Source organism: Panthera leo, chromosome C1, assembly GCF_018350215.1.
Source record: "Panthera leo isolate Ple1 chromosome C1, P.leo_Ple1_pat1.1, whole genome shotgun sequence".
NCBI lineage: Eukaryota > Metazoa > Chordata > Mammalia > Carnivora > Felidae > Panthera > Panthera leo.
Window position 1 is genome coordinate 25,379,275 of NC_056686.1, and position 15,334 is coordinate 25,394,608.

At 46.6% G+C, this 15,334-nt stretch overlaps 1 protein-coding gene across 1 annotated transcript in view; it reads right to left on the reverse strand.

The window, feature by feature from the left end:
- CSMD2 (CUB and Sushi multiple domains 2) overlaps positions 1 to 15,334 on the reverse strand; it is a 540,846-nt gene that overhangs the window by 99,538 nt on the left and 425,974 nt on the right. The window contains 4 exon segments of the mRNA XM_042948549.1: positions 4,581 to 4,790; positions 8,399 to 8,515; positions 10,547 to 10,616; positions 11,135 to 11,253. Coding sequence (XP_042804483.1) covers positions 4,581 to 4,790; positions 8,399 to 8,515; positions 10,547 to 10,616; positions 11,135 to 11,253 — 516 coding nt within the window.

Consider the following 15,334-nt stretch of genomic DNA (forward strand, 5'->3'; position numbering starts at 1 on the left):
ACTGGAGGCCTGTCCCAACAGGGAGGGGTTGCAGAGGGGTTTACTGAGCATGTGCACAGAGCATAGACTCTGATTAATTGGATCCACAGGAAAAAGAACAGCTGTTGTGTCCGGAATCAGGCCCACCCTACACAGGAAACTGGCAGTGGGGTAGACAGAGCTTTCCACAGTGGAAATTCTCAGTGGGAGTTGAGATCAAATGAATGCTCCATGGAAGTGGATGAATTCATTACATGTAATAACAACATAAATAACAATGATCACGAAGCTGACATTTTCAGAGCCCTCCTTCTGGGATGGTGACTATGTTGTGTATTTCCAGTCAACATCTTCCTGAGGGAGGCCTCAGTGGGAGGAACCGGGCAGGTTTCACTGGGAAATCATTGAGGTAATTGCCTGTGTCAAAAAATGGAGCGGCTGTGGTGGGAGGGGGTGGCTGGTCAGCCAAAGAAGACACGTGGCCCTGACAGTAGCAAGGGGTACTGGGCAATTTGGCAAATGAAGGTTAGTAGAAGCAGGGAGCCTGTTGCCCAGTGAGGTGACTGAATGAATGGACTGGGTCTCTATAGAAAAGCCTCAGTGGGAACTTGTGGACCCAGCAATGGTGAGGAGCCAGAAGAGAGTGGCTTCACATCAGAAGCTAGGAGCAGCCAGAGGGAGAGTCTCTTATAGGAACTTTCTCACGTGGAAGGAGCTGGGTTTTTCAGAAAGAGAGACACTTAAGTGAGAGTACTTGGACTGCTTTCAAAAATCTCAGAGCCTGTTCTAGCAGAAGAAGCTTCAAAGAGAGAGGTTGGGCCTATAGGCAGAAATGAACCCAAAGAGTGATTAGCTCTCCTAAAGAAGCACTCCTCAGGGAGAGCAGCTGGGTTTGCCCCACAGGGAGACACTATGGTGGGAACAGATACAGTTTTTAAAACAACTTTTTAAAGTTTATTTATTTTGAGAGACAGGGAGGGAGCGCACATGGGAGGGGCAGAGAAAGAGGGAGACACAGAATCTGAAGCAGGCTCCAGGCTCTGAGCTGTCAGCACAGAGCCCGACACGGGCTCCTGAGCCATGAGATCATGACCTGAGCCGAAGTCGGACACTTAGCTGACTGAGCCACCCAGGCGCCCCAAGAAGCTTTAATGAAATAAGCTTAGCTTGTCACACTGAGAGACCCAGTAAGAGTGGCTTATGTTGTTAGTAAAAATTTTATGGGAATATTACCTGAGAGGAGAAAGGAAAACTCTAGCCTAGGAAGTTCAGAGTATCTAACAGAAGGAATTTTGAGAAAGAGTAAGGAGTTGGATTTCTTCAAAGAAAGTCGTGGGACCACAAAGACCGGGGCCTGCTTGACAGAATGCCTCTCAGTGGGGACAGATGGCTCTTTTGGAAACAGGTCTTTTCATAAAGGAAAAACCTGGGGTGAGCGGTCAGAGACTGTGTACAAGGTACAGCTCCATGGGGCTAAGGAGGGCGTAGGTGGAGAATGTGGGCCCTATTTGGGCCTGTCATAAATTAGGAGGCCTTGGTGGGAGGACCTGGGTCTCTGGCACTAGAGACAACCCAGTCTGAGTGGTTGGGGCCATCACAAACGAGAAGCCTAGTGAAAGTCGAGGTCAAATCTGAAGGGAAGCAGCTGCTCTGACACTAACAGTGGGCCTTGTTAAGTCTAGTCATAAGAGGAGGCATCGTTAGGTCTGTGGGGCTTAGGCAGGCACTGAGGGAGTAGCTGGGCCTGTGACCTGAGGGAAGCCTCAAGAGGAACATCCACCAAGTCATGAAGGTAAAATGGGAGGAGGTAGGCCCACCATCTTTGGGAGTCTCACACAGTTGGAGCCACTCCTGGTGGAGGTGTTGGGCCTCTGAATGCATACCTAGAACCCCCCTGCCCTATGCCTTGCTTCCCCCCAACAAGGGGAAATCCTCAGTGGACTGGGCTTCTGAACACACGAAGCTCCAGTGTGAGTGATGCGTACGCCACAAGAGGGCTGCTGGCCACGTGTTGGCCTGTGTCTCAGAAGCTCAGGTGGGAGTGAGAGGGACTGAGCTTGAGACCAGGGCTCTGTGGAAGTAGTAGGTCTCTTCTACGGGGAGACGTCAATGAAGCCGGAGGGACTCAGGGGCACAACTTTTATGGGGACAAGTGGGCTTATCACATGGGGAACTCAGTGAGTGTCTGGTGCCATCATGTGGACCCAGTGGGCAGGGCTATGTCTGTCACAGGGGTGAAGGCACAACGTGTATGGCAGGCCCCAGGGGAGCCGTCCCTGTCACAACGGTAGTGTCATCAGTACTTGCATTTATCCAACAGGAGAAGCCTCAGGGAGAGCACTTGGGCCTGTCAGAGGTGTTATGGGTTGAATTGTGCCCCCTGCCCAAATTCATATGTTGAAGTCCTAACCTCTAACACCTCAGAACGCGACCTTATTTGGAGAGAGGGTCTTTGCCTATCTTTACCCAAATTAAAATGAGGTCATTAGGGTGGGCTCTAGTCCAATATAACTGGTGTCCTTATACAACAGGGAAATTTGGAGACATATAGGGATGTGAAGCCAGAGATGGGGGTGATATTTTTACAAGCCAAGGAATTCCAGATTGCCAGCAAACCACCAGAGGCAAGGACAGAGGCCTGGAACAGATTCGCCCTCACAGCCCTCAGAAGGAATCAATCCTGCCGACACCTTGATCTCGGGACTTGTCAGTCTCCAGAGCTGTGAGGGAATAAATGTCTGTTGTTGAAGTCCCCCACTCCCACCTCCCAGTCTGTGGTACTTTGTTACGGCAGCCCTGGCAAAGGAAGACACAGGGGAAACCTGAGAGAGGCACGCGTGTGTCCCAGAGGGTAGCGCTGATCATATGACAGAATGTGGCCGTCTGATGTGTCATGACCCATTTGACAGCTCACGCCCCCACTGAAGCCGTGTGCCCTTGACAGGTACATGTGCTCTTGGTTAGGGCCAGCCTCTGTGATGAGCTCACACACAGCTTCCTGGGGTGGGGCAGCTTTGCTCCTACCAAGGAGGCCAGCACTCTCTGGGTGAGAAACACAGCATCTCCCTGCCACTTCATGGGTGTGAGAGGCCCAGCTCCTCCTCCCGAGGTGTCCCAGGTGGTGGCAAGCCCAGCCACACTCCCTGGCGTTCCTTCTAAGGAGGCAGTGCCTGTGTAACCGACCCAACTGTGCCCACCTTTGTAGAATACCCCTTTCCCTAAATGACAAGCCTGAATCCATGGTCAGTATTCATCTCTCACAAGGGATGAAAAAGTCTAATATCAGAGTGTTATGTATATAGACCATTCTATATATTTATATAGGAAACACAACCAAAGAACTCACGAAACATTACATATTTTCACAGGTACATATAACATATGTTATATGTTTCCATGTCAACACATGGAAAAAGATCCAGAAAGATCATATTAAAACAACAGTGATTACTTCTGGGGAATGGGCCTGGAGTTGGAGGCTGTAGACAAGGAAGGCTTGGACTTACCCATAAGGCTTTAATTTCCTCCTTCCTTCCTTTCATCCTTCTTCCCTCCCTCTTTCTTTTTAACAAGGTGAGTGTGTTTGTGAACTGCTTATATAATTAAAAATCAACTTTAAAAAAGAAAATTGCAAAACAGTACTTATAGTATGATACAATTTTGGATATAATATAATGATATAGTTACATCAATATATGTACAGAAAAAAATGGGGCTTTCGTTGGTATCTCTGCATGGTGGGGTTGGAGATGCGATTATGGGAGAATTTTGTCCTTCAGTGATGTACTCACAAAAACATCTGTAATGTTTTAATTTTTTTATAAGCATGTATAAGATTGGAACAAAGTCCACAATTATGAAAAAAAAGTCCAAAGAATCTGGAAAAAGAGGTTAGAACAAATGGTTCATCCAGTCACACTAGGGCAGCATCTGAGGGAGAAGTTGGGCCCATTTAAGGCTGCTGTGTATAGCTACACAGATTGAGCGCAGTCCGCACAGCCACAGGTAAGGGCCCCTCACTCAGGAAAGCCTGGGTTGGAGAGGAGGGGGCTTGTTCCAGGAAAAGCATACCAGGACGGGTGGGGCCTATAACAGGATTTCACCTCGGCAAGGTAGAGCCCCAGTGAGCATGGTCAGGAAACCCTCAGTAGGAGTCAACGGGCTTGTCTCATTGTGAAGGCTCAGTGGGTGCTCTAGGGTTGTTACCAGAATCCTCTGTCATGTGATAGGAGCTTTGCTGAGGCAATTGGGCTTGACACACAGGAGAGGACCCAGAGGGACTAAGTAAGCCTACCAAGGCTGAGGGGAAGTGGCTGGCTGGACGCTCAGGGATGCCCGATGGGAAAGCTCAGGGAAAACTGTTGGCCATTGGGCCTGTAGCCCTGGAAGAGGCTTGCCAAAGAAGATTAGATATCTTCATGGGGCCACAGAGACATGCCATCAAAAGGAAGCCTTCATAGATAGGCCTGCCCCCCCCCCCCCCCCCCATCCCTCAGCCCTTCTTGTGTTCTTTTTTTCCCCTACGTGGAAGGCTGGGAAGATGGTGGCTATGGGTAAGAGAAGGGGTTGGACAGGAGCAAACGGGCACTCCCTGTCTTTACCTTGATACTCCAGCTTGAATCCTGGCCGGTTCTGGGAGTGGTCGCTGTGGAAATACACAGTGGTCTCGTGGGACGTGGAGAGCAGGGAGCCTGGAAGCTCGCTTCCACTGAATCTGCCCATCATGCGGCTGGTCTCGTAGGGGCCATTCCGGATTTCTATGAAGTCGTGGTTGGGCTCAGTGGAGAAGTTCAGGAACTGGATGTGAGCTCCTGGGAGCAAGACAGAGGCAGACAGTGTCCAAAGCAATAGAGTCCTGCTTCAAACATGCGGTCTCATGGAAGCTTGTCCTGCCAGACCTCATGCGTCCCTACTACCGGCTTCCCACCCAACCAAGATTCCCAGAACACAACTCTGGGAGTTACTGTCCATTCCAGTCTTTTGTCTTGAGGCAGGATTCAACTTAAAAATATATTATTCACTCAGAATAAAGGGCACTGGTCATTCCAGAGCTCTATCCCTAGTCCATTTTATTGAAAACAAAGCTCAGGGCTAATATTTGACTTGTGGTTCATAAGCCTACTATTAGCATAAAGATAGCTTTGCTAAAATAAACTTTTTACTTAAAAATGCCACCACTTAAAAATAACTATATCCAATCAAAAGACATGAACTCCATCATACTGGTATCTTCTCAAACACTTAGGATAATTCAGAAATTAGAAGAATACATTATCAGTGAAGTTTATACCCAGGGATCTTACTGGATTAATCAAGATCTCCTAACCACCTGACAGGTTAAATGGATCTGATTAAGCGCTTGACTTACATATTAATATACTCTGCAGAATGGAGGTGGGAAGATTGACATTTGTTTACTGGTGAGATTTCTCAAAATTAGATTACCATTAAAAATGATATTGAAGCCATATATTTACTAAGCAAATAGGAAAATGTCCACTATGTTAATTGTGAAAATCGGACTGCAAAGTAGCACGCATTATGTAATTCTAATTGTGGTATTAAAAAACTGGAAGAATGTTCACTGATTCACTAATAATATTTACTGAGCATCTGCCATACATCAGGGCTGCACTAGGCACTGCACAGGGATAAACAAGAACTACCAGGTCCTTGTCTTCACAGGGGTTACATTCTAATGGCGAGGACTAAGCTGTTAGCGATTATCTCTGCATGGTGGGGTTACAGATGGATTCTAATCTTTAAAATGTTCTTTTCTGTACTTTCTAAGTTTTGTAGAATGGACACACATATGTGATTTTTTTTTTTTTTTTGCATCTAATGATTTAAATAGAATAAAGACTTGACTTATAACATTGAGGACCCTTCATGTCTCCTGCTCTCTCCCATTCTCTTTCTTCCCTTAATAGAAGGTCACTCTCTGGCCAAAATGAAGAAATCAGGAGACTATAGATGCTGGAGAGGATGTGGAGAAACGGGAACCCTCTTGCACTGTTGGTGGGAATGCAAATTGGTGCAGCCGCTCTGGAAAGCAGTGTGGAGGTTCCTCAGAAAATTAAAAATAGACCTACCCTATGACCCAGCAATAGCACTGCTAGGAATTTATCCAAGGGATACAGGAGTACTGATGCATAGGGGCACTTGTACCCCAATGTTTACAGCAGCACTCTCAACAATAGCCAAATTATGGAAAGAGCCTAAATGTCCATCAACTGATGAATGGATAAAGAAATTGTGGTTTATATACACAATGGAATACTACGTGGCAATGAGAAAAAATGAAATATGGCCTTTTGTAGCAACGTGGATGGAACTGGAGAGTGTGATGCTAAGTGAAATAAGCCATACAGAGAAAGACAGATACCATATGGTTTCACTCTTATGTGGATCCTGAGAAACGTAACAGAAACCCATGGGGGAGGGGAAGGAAAAAAAAAAAAAAGAGGATAGAGTGGGAGAGAGCCAAAGCATAAGAGACTGTTAAAAACTGAGAACAAACTGAGGGTTGATGGGGGGTGGGAGGGAGGGGAGGGTGGGTGATGGGTATTGAGGAGGGCACCTTTTGGGATGAGCACTGGGTGTTGTATGGAAACCAATTTGACAGTAAATTTCATATATTAAATAAATAAATAAATAAATAAATAATAATTAAAAAAAATAGAAGGTCACTCTCATGAATTGGAAAGATATCTTTCAGTTCATGTTTTTAGATTCTTAAATATATGTCTGATTTATTTGTCTTGAACATTTACATAAGTGTTGTTATACTGTACGTATAGTTTTGTAAACTTTTTTTGCTTATATTGTGTTTTTCAACGTCTATCCTTGTTGATATATAAAGTTCATTGGTTTTAACTACATATTAATTAATTCCATTTTATGAATTATCCAACTACATTATTCACTGCTCTAATAATGAACATGTAGATTGTTTTCAAAATATGGAGTTTGACAATGATCACTTTTGGACATGTCGTCTGCATCCCATCCATCATCCCAACACTGTGGGCAGCATGTCCATTGAAGGGGCTCTTCAAGGATTCCAGGATTTCTGAATTGAATGGGCTTGGAAAGAACTGGGCATGACCACTGCCATCTAGTGGTAGAAGCTTGTAAATTCAGAGGCTCTTTACACAATGAAACCAGGTGCCATATTAGGGTGGGCGCTGGAGTCCAACCTTCACTTGAAAGCAAGGTCTTCTGTGATTGGACCCCGCAGGGGGCTTATAAGCAGAGGCTGAATAAGCACCCAGGCCTTTGAGATAGAGAGCTCTGGTGGCTGAACATCAGGACTTACAGAGAACAGTGACATACCTCTCATTTAAACTTCCATTTTCCTTTGGATGCTGCACTCCCTCCATCCTTCTGTCATCTGAGATTCTCGTGGCCCATGTCTGAATGCAGAGCTATAAGGTCTCCTAGCTCCTCTTCCCCCATTGTCTAAAATCTGGAGTTTCCCAAGGCTGCTTAAGTCCTCACCATTTTGTACCCTGATCACCCGTCCCCAGGTTCCTCCAGAAGATGGTTCTAAATACAAGACTCCATCCTCTGAAGGTTCACCAACCCCTTTCCTCCTCTGAGAACAGATTTGAAGTAGGTCAACTGGATCCCTTTCTCCTGAAAGCCCCTTCTCCATCATAAGACCTACTCTAGGCTGAATAGTAAAGGACGCAAAGAGGTGGCCTTGATTCCTGAGGTCACAGAGTGGGAGAGCGCAGGCAGATGCAGGAGCAATCCCCTCAGGACATTTTGTCCCCTAGGAGCAGGGCAGTGACTCAGGCAAGATGATCCATTAGTTCCACGTCAACACAAATCATTTACCTCTCCAACAGAGATGTTGGGGTTAAATTATATTCCCAGTCAGGAATGAATCATCAGGAATTAAATTTTGTACCCAGACCGATGTCCTCCACACCCCGTCAACCCCCGTGCCTGGCATACTCCATCTCCACACACACACAAAATCTCCCAATCTTTAAGACCAGCCAGAATGTGCGTATAAAGAATGCAAACTCTATATCATATTGACCTTGGCTATATAATTTAATTAGGATGAGAAATGGGATATTGAAGTTAAAAGCACAACTTGAGGTCCAGTCTCTGTAAAAGATTTTTTTCTTTTTCAACCATCCCTGAGTAATTTCTCATTCCACAGTCCTGAATTTCAGCTTACTACTCAAATAATAATGATAATGGCCATCCCTAAGATTATTTTCTCTGTTTTATGTGCCCAAAGTATTCATTTCTACCATTCTTAACTGATGTTCACAATCGTACGAGAGGTCAAACAGATGAGGAAATAGAGAGGCAGAGTGCTATACTGTCTTGGCCAAGGTTATGCTGAACAGTTGCAGGGAATGGTTACTTTACGCACTGGGGCCTGGGCATGGAGACTTACCAAAGCCCACAGGCAGCGCTATTTTCCAAGAGCAGTCCATGTTGCTGGGGTAGTTGCCTGGGAAGCCGGGGCTCAGGATCACCCCTTCCATCTCTTCCACTGCCCCCCCACACTGTGCTGTGACAATGAGACCAGATAGAAGGTTAGGACAGCATGGAGGAGAATATGGGGCCATGTCAGTGTTTGGATGTTCCCTTAGAGCAGCAGCTTTTTTAACCATTCCCAAGTCATAAATGCCTTTGAGAATCCAAAGGAATCTACAGGTTATCTCTTTACACAACTGCAGACTTGGGCAAAACTGAGAACATGTGTAAGTGCAGAAAGGGTGGCTCAGCATCCTGGCACCGCCCAATGGTCCACAAACCCAAATTATGACTTTTGACCTTGAGCATGCCCTTCGCAGGTCAGTTCCCTTAGCAAGGTCATGCAGCAAAAGCAGTCTGCTCCAAGAGCAGTGTGACCATTTCTTACACTATGCCTCAAATCTCCCTCTATCATTGTCCAATCAACTCTCCCAAGACTGAAGAGAAAGGAGGAAGGAAGGGGACTAGCATGCACTGAGTCCCCACTCTGTGCCAGGCACCATGCCAAACTCTTTACAAATATACATTCCATGGGGTTGGGTGGCCCTACTAGGTGCCCACCCTCAGACTCTGCCCTCTGCCCTCAACCAAAGTGATTGTGATTAGCATTCCATGGGGAACCAATCATGAGGGGCTGGGGCACCTGACACTCTCAACAAGGCGACTTCACCTGCAGATGCAGGGCTGGAGCATAAATACAGCCTGGTCAGTTGACAACCATTCTCTTCTTTCACATCTTTCAGGAAACAGTCATGCAGCTTCAAGCGACTAGCTTGTTATGGGAGCCAGAGAAAGAGGTGGAGGGGAGGGATCTGCAGTGTCTAAGCAAAGGCATTTTGGGGAGAGGGTGACAAACAGGCCTGAATGCAACAGTGTCCGGGTTCAGAGTTGGGGGGCTCTGGCGCTGACTGCCTGGCTCACAATCCCAATGTTTTCACTTCCTGTGTGACTCTGGGCACGTTCTAAACCCTTTCAAACCCCAGTTTCCCTCATCTGTAAAATGGAGCCAATTACAGCACCTATGTCACAGGATTGTCATTAAGTTACAACAGAAAGGACTTTGTGTCACTTGGAACAGTGGCTGGTGCACACAGTAAACTGGCGACAGCTACTCTATGGCCTGTAGCTGCTGTTACCATGAGTGGTTTCCTTGGCAAGAACTTCGTAATATGTAATGGGCGAAGTGCCTCTCCTGGGCCACATTTCTGACTGCTGAGCAGGTGACCAAACCCTGCACCCTGGTGATATCACAGAAGGGAAATGCCATTATGCCCAAGTGATGCTCTCTCCACTCACTTTGCTTCTTATCCCAAGGTCAGCCTTGATTTGCACTTTACATTGGCTGGGCATCAGAGAAAAGTAGGTTTCCATTCCTAATGGTGCCAATCACTTTTTAATCCTAAAAGCCTTAGTTTTCTTTCTTTTTTTTCTTAGTTTTCTTATTTGCAAAGTGAGGGCAATGATACCTCCTCTGAAGAGCTGCTGTGAGGAAACTCGTAGCACAGTGACGTGCATGTAATAGATACTCGATAAATGTCACGTCTCCCTCACCCTGACTAGAAGCTTCAGGGACCTTGTCTTTTCTTGTATCCATGGATCTCTTCATCATTGCTTAGCACAGGGTAAGAAACCCAACCAAGCTAAGTTCTTGTTTCACATGTAACCCTCCACATTTTTTATTAGTGGATTTTATCTGTCTGTCCTATGAAAAGTCATAGGGGAAGGGCTCAATTGCCCAGGGGTTCCATTCAGGAACAATTATCAGGTCAATTATCTGGGGTTCCATTCAGGAACAATTCAGGTCAATTATCTGGAATCCGAATGGCCATCATCGTGTTTTCAAATGGGCAAGTCTCCTGTGATTTTTCCATTGGGTGGGCGAAGGTTTGCAGAAGTCATGACTCCCTTGAAGAGCTGCCCATCAGCCGAAAACTACTGTCTTTGCACAGACTCAGAATACCAATCTGTCTTTTGATTTGAACTTGATCCCAACGATATGTCACTGAGCTCAAATCCCTGGTAGAAAATGGGTATGAAAGAAAGGAAAAGGTCGGGGCTCTCTTACCAATACAGAGTGGCGGAGGGTAGTTCCAGCGGCGCACGGTTCCAGGCATGCAGGAGATGTGGGCGTGGCCCTGGAGGAATCAGGAACAGGGATGGGCTGATTGCCCCCATGGGCACAATTGTATGTACAACCCAGAAGAGGGGGTTTGTTCAGGGGCCTTGCGTTGAGGAACAAGATACACAAAGATACACAAACCCTCTGTGGGGTGGGATGAGGCAGAGGGTGAGAGACTTTGGGGAAGGATGCTTATTAACAGCCATTACTAAAGAATTCTCATTACTAAAGGTTCCTTGTGAGACTCCTTTAATTACTAGATTCCCTCATGGCCTTCAAAGGAAGATTAAATTTTCCTGAAGTCTAATCAAACCAAAACTTTGCAGGAACACATTCTGAGGCTGGCTTGTGCTAAATCGCCAAAGTCAGCAAAGCTCATCTTTTGCATGAACAGCTCCGGGAAAGGACAATGGTCCCTGGGGACCTCAGGGTCTTTCCCCTGTTCTTTGGTGACTGCAGCTAGGCTGGCATGAGGCTGGTCCAACACATCTCAGGGGATACCTGTTTCCTGACCTGGGTGTTGAGGGGAGGTACCTGGAGGGCATATCCCGGCTCACACTGGAAAGAGACCACATCGTTCACCAAGTAGCGCTCGCCGGTCTTCACCCCATTACTGGGCACAGTGGGTTCTGGACAGCTGCTCAGGCCCACAGCTAGACAAGACAGAGGCAAACAGAAAGGAGAATGGACAAGCCCAGCAGGTCAGTGCACTGGTAGGCAGAGGGTGATGCTGGCAGCAGGGAGGAGAAAGGGTTCTAATTTGTGCTTTCTCTGCTCTTAGCCTCTAGGCCAGTGCTAACCCTCAGAGCGCACAGAGAAAGTCAGAATATTTATATGGCTCAGAGGCTGGACAGAGGCTCCTTGGGGCAGGCAGGCATCCCGTGGGCCATGTGGCTGCCCCCTGGGATCAGCAGAAGTACTCTGGAGCAGGAGAGCTCAGGAGATGCCCACCTGGCTCCAAGCCCCCAGACCTCTTCACCAGACTCCTCCCTCACTTCTCTCAGACCCCCAACTTCCCTCCACTTTCCTTGCTCTATGAAGACAATTCCTGTGGGCTATGAAACTGGGAGAGGGGAAAGAAAGGCAAGGAGGGAGGAGGGCAGTTATGAGAGAGAGATCCGTCAGTGTCGCTTCAGGGGCTCAGACAGTCCTGCTCTCTGGGACAGACTTCCTGGAAAAAAGTTTGTCAGCAGATGAAACCCTCGGCTGCCTTGTTTCTGCTGTTGTATTTTTAAGATGAGGCCAGCTCCTTTCTGGGAGGAGTACTGGGGTCTCCTCCTGCTTGGCCCTCACAGTCAGCTCCGGCCCTGTCTCACTGCCAGATCCCTCACAACCTCCCTCTCCTTCCGTGCCCTAGGCCATCCTGCACTCACAGGCAACTGGCGTTTCTTAGGCTCTCTCCCTGAATCATGGACTTCCTTATTCAGCAATTCAAAATGGGTCCCCATTGAGTGTTATATGAAATCTCACCCTCTCATGGGACATTCTAGGACTGTCATGATTTTGGCTCCATCCCTTTCCAAGATCACCTCTAAGGGCTCTCAAACTCTCCTTCACTCTCCTTTCTCGAGTTTTCAACTTCATCTGCACTCATTCGGTCCTGATAATGTACCCAGCACTGTACACAGCGCTTTGCTAGGACACCCATCCTAATCTTCCTCGTTGTGGTCCTCCTCCCCGCTGCCCACCCACCATCGTCACTGGGACAGCACTTGCTGAGACTTCCCACAAGCAGAACTGGGGCCAGTGTGTCACACACATCATCTCATCCCTTGAAGGAGTCTTTACATCCCTTTTCACGGGTGATGATACAGGCCAAGAGGCCCAGAGATGTGCCCTTAGCAAGCCATAGAGCTGGGATTCAAACCAAGCCCAGTGTGACTCCAGGTCTGTGCAAGCGGAGGCCAAACTCACAGGCGACATGAGCTCATGCGAGACCCAACCCTGCTTCCCTCCCGTCCCCTCCTGAAATCATCCTCGTCCTGCTTTGAATTCTCTCTCGGTGGAAACCCACAGCAAATGGGAGTAGAGCATCTCCTGACTGGTGGGCTTCATGCCTCTCCTGTGCCCTGCAGGGGCCCCCCTGTGGGTGCGGGCACTTAAGATGCAATAAATAAATACACAAATAAATAAGAGGTACTACATAAATCCCCATGCGTTGCTGCATGAGACTTGCAGTGTGGTTTTCCAGGGATGAGGGCTAACAGACTTCACGGTTGGGTCTGATTCCAGGCACTTGCATGGCCCAGAGAGTTTGGGAGGGGGCAGCCTCAGCCCTCCTGTTAGATACCTTCTGATAGATAGCCCTCCTAGTAGATCCCAGATCCCTTGGGAGATACAAGCTCCATGGGGAAGCCATGTGTATGCAGAGCCTGCACGGAGCCATGCACTTGTGGAAAAGGAATGGGAAGGACTGGCCTCCCTAGACCACCAAGCACTAGACTCATCTTCTTGGGTGGCAGCTGATGAATCCTCATCCTCTTTCCACTTTGAGAGCTGAGAGTCGATGTGTGCACGAGATAACTACACATGCTTTTTTCCCTCTGAGGAAAATTTACATATAACAAAATGTACAGATCTTACGTGTACATTTGCTGAGTTTTGACAAATGCATGCACCTGTATAACCCAAACCCCTATCAAAGCCACACAACACTGCTCACTCTTCTAGAAAGTTCCTTTGCGCCTTCCCGAGGCAATTCCTGTCCTATATATGCTTTTAAGAAGTAAATGTGATTCTTGGAAATGAAGGCTATTTGGGCCTATGTCCACAAATCTCAGCAGCTGGGCTAAATACCCCAAAGACAGTATTAAAACAGTCATTAAGCTGAATTTGAAGTACTTCATCTTGTCTCTCTCTCCCCACTCCTCCCTGAACTTCAAGTATGATGCAACTCAGCATTTACTGGGGTGACTACCACTTAGTAACATGAGACTTACTTACCAGTAGAGAAGTAGGGGCAAAGAGAGAGAGAGAGGGGGGGAGGCAAGAGCAAAAGAATATGGTAAGAGAAAAAAGTGAAATCCAAGAGAGAAAGAAAGAGGGAGACAGAGAAAAGTCCATTCTAATTTCTATTACACTGCACAGCTTGACTTCATTTAAGCCATGCTTACAACAAAGGAAGAATTATTTTATCATATGCAATCTATTGCTTTGGAAAGCATATTGTTCTATTTCCATTTCAACTAAATCAACATTAAGTGAGTCATAGCAGTAGATATGACTTTTCAGTACCCTTCAAAACCATTTGCCTCCACAATAGCAGTTAATTCTTCCCTTCTGCATCCTCTTTGTAGATTATCAAAAATTAACAGAATAGTAGGTTAACAAAACAAAAACGGTTTTGGCTCTTAGGAATTTCAGTCACCAAATACTAATGGGGACCTCAATTTTCCCTCAGCCCTTCCCACCATCAGAGGACAATGCATGATAAACATCAGCTACTAAGAAAACTACCAGTTCCCTTGAACAACAACAACAACAAAAACAACAACCACAAATTGAGAAGAGGTGAATTTTTTTTTCTGGTAATGAGGCAGCAGAATGACAAGAGAAAGTATATCTTTGGAAGAGGAAAGAAAAGAAAAGATTTTAGGGAACATTTAAGGACTCAAATTAAAATACTAAATAAAGAAACAAAATTGGACAGAACAGAGAAAAAAGGATAAAAGAAAAAATGTGAACTATTCAAGAAACTCAGAATACTTTAGTCCACAAGGAGAGTAAGCCTTTGAGGTCTGCAGGGAGGAAGGTCTCAGAGGTCCGTGTCCTATCCTCTGCTCCTTAGGGTCCTTGCTTCAAGCTGCCCAAGGTCTTTCCTATCAGGTGCACATTTCAGTTCTTTCAGACCATGAGCATCCTGGGATCCAACTAATCCTCTCCCAACCATCTGGATAAAGCTCATTCATTCTGGAGATCAGCTGGACATTTGCATAACCTCCAGTGCTGACCCTACCAGGCCTCCGGCACCAACTGAGGCTTCCATCTGCATGGGCCCATGCTGTCAAAGATGGCCAAGCCAACTCTACCTTTTCACATTTCTTACTTTTCATTCCACACCTAACTCATGCATCCCCTTCTGTAAGGTCTCACCTGGCCAGATTTAGCTCCCCTCTTCTGCACTTTCTTAGCATATTAGGTTGCACTAAAATTATTGCTCCCTTGTCCATCTATCCTCCTAGACTCTGTGTTTGAGGGCAAAAGCCATGTCTTACTCACCTCTTATCTGTGAGCATCTAGCACAGGGCTTGCCACATTGTAGACACTCAATGTTTCTTTATGACATTGACCTCTCCACCTGTCTCAGGTAGAAGTGACTGTTCTCTCCTTCGAACCACTGATCTCCCATTTGGGGACATTTGGGGACATAGAGGAGAGCACCTGTAATACTTTAATGCGCTTCTGTGTCCATACGTCTGCCTCTCTTTAATGGACTCTGAGAGGACTTAACTATCTTGATCTTTCCCAAACCTAGAAAAACCCAGCAGAGCACCTGGCATACTGTAATCACTCCATAACTATTTGCTGGATGAATGTAAAACAGGTACTTTTGTCTATCTATTCTCTCCTATACCCAGTGGGGAAGGGGAACGGCAGGCTGTCCCAGGATGACAACAGTCTCCCAGCAACCTCTGTCTTTGTTGTCCCAAAAGGCGCATCCACAAGCCTTTCTCTTTTACAAGTTTTTCGTTTTGACCACTTCGGGACACTGGAAACCAGGATGTAAGGTTCTGA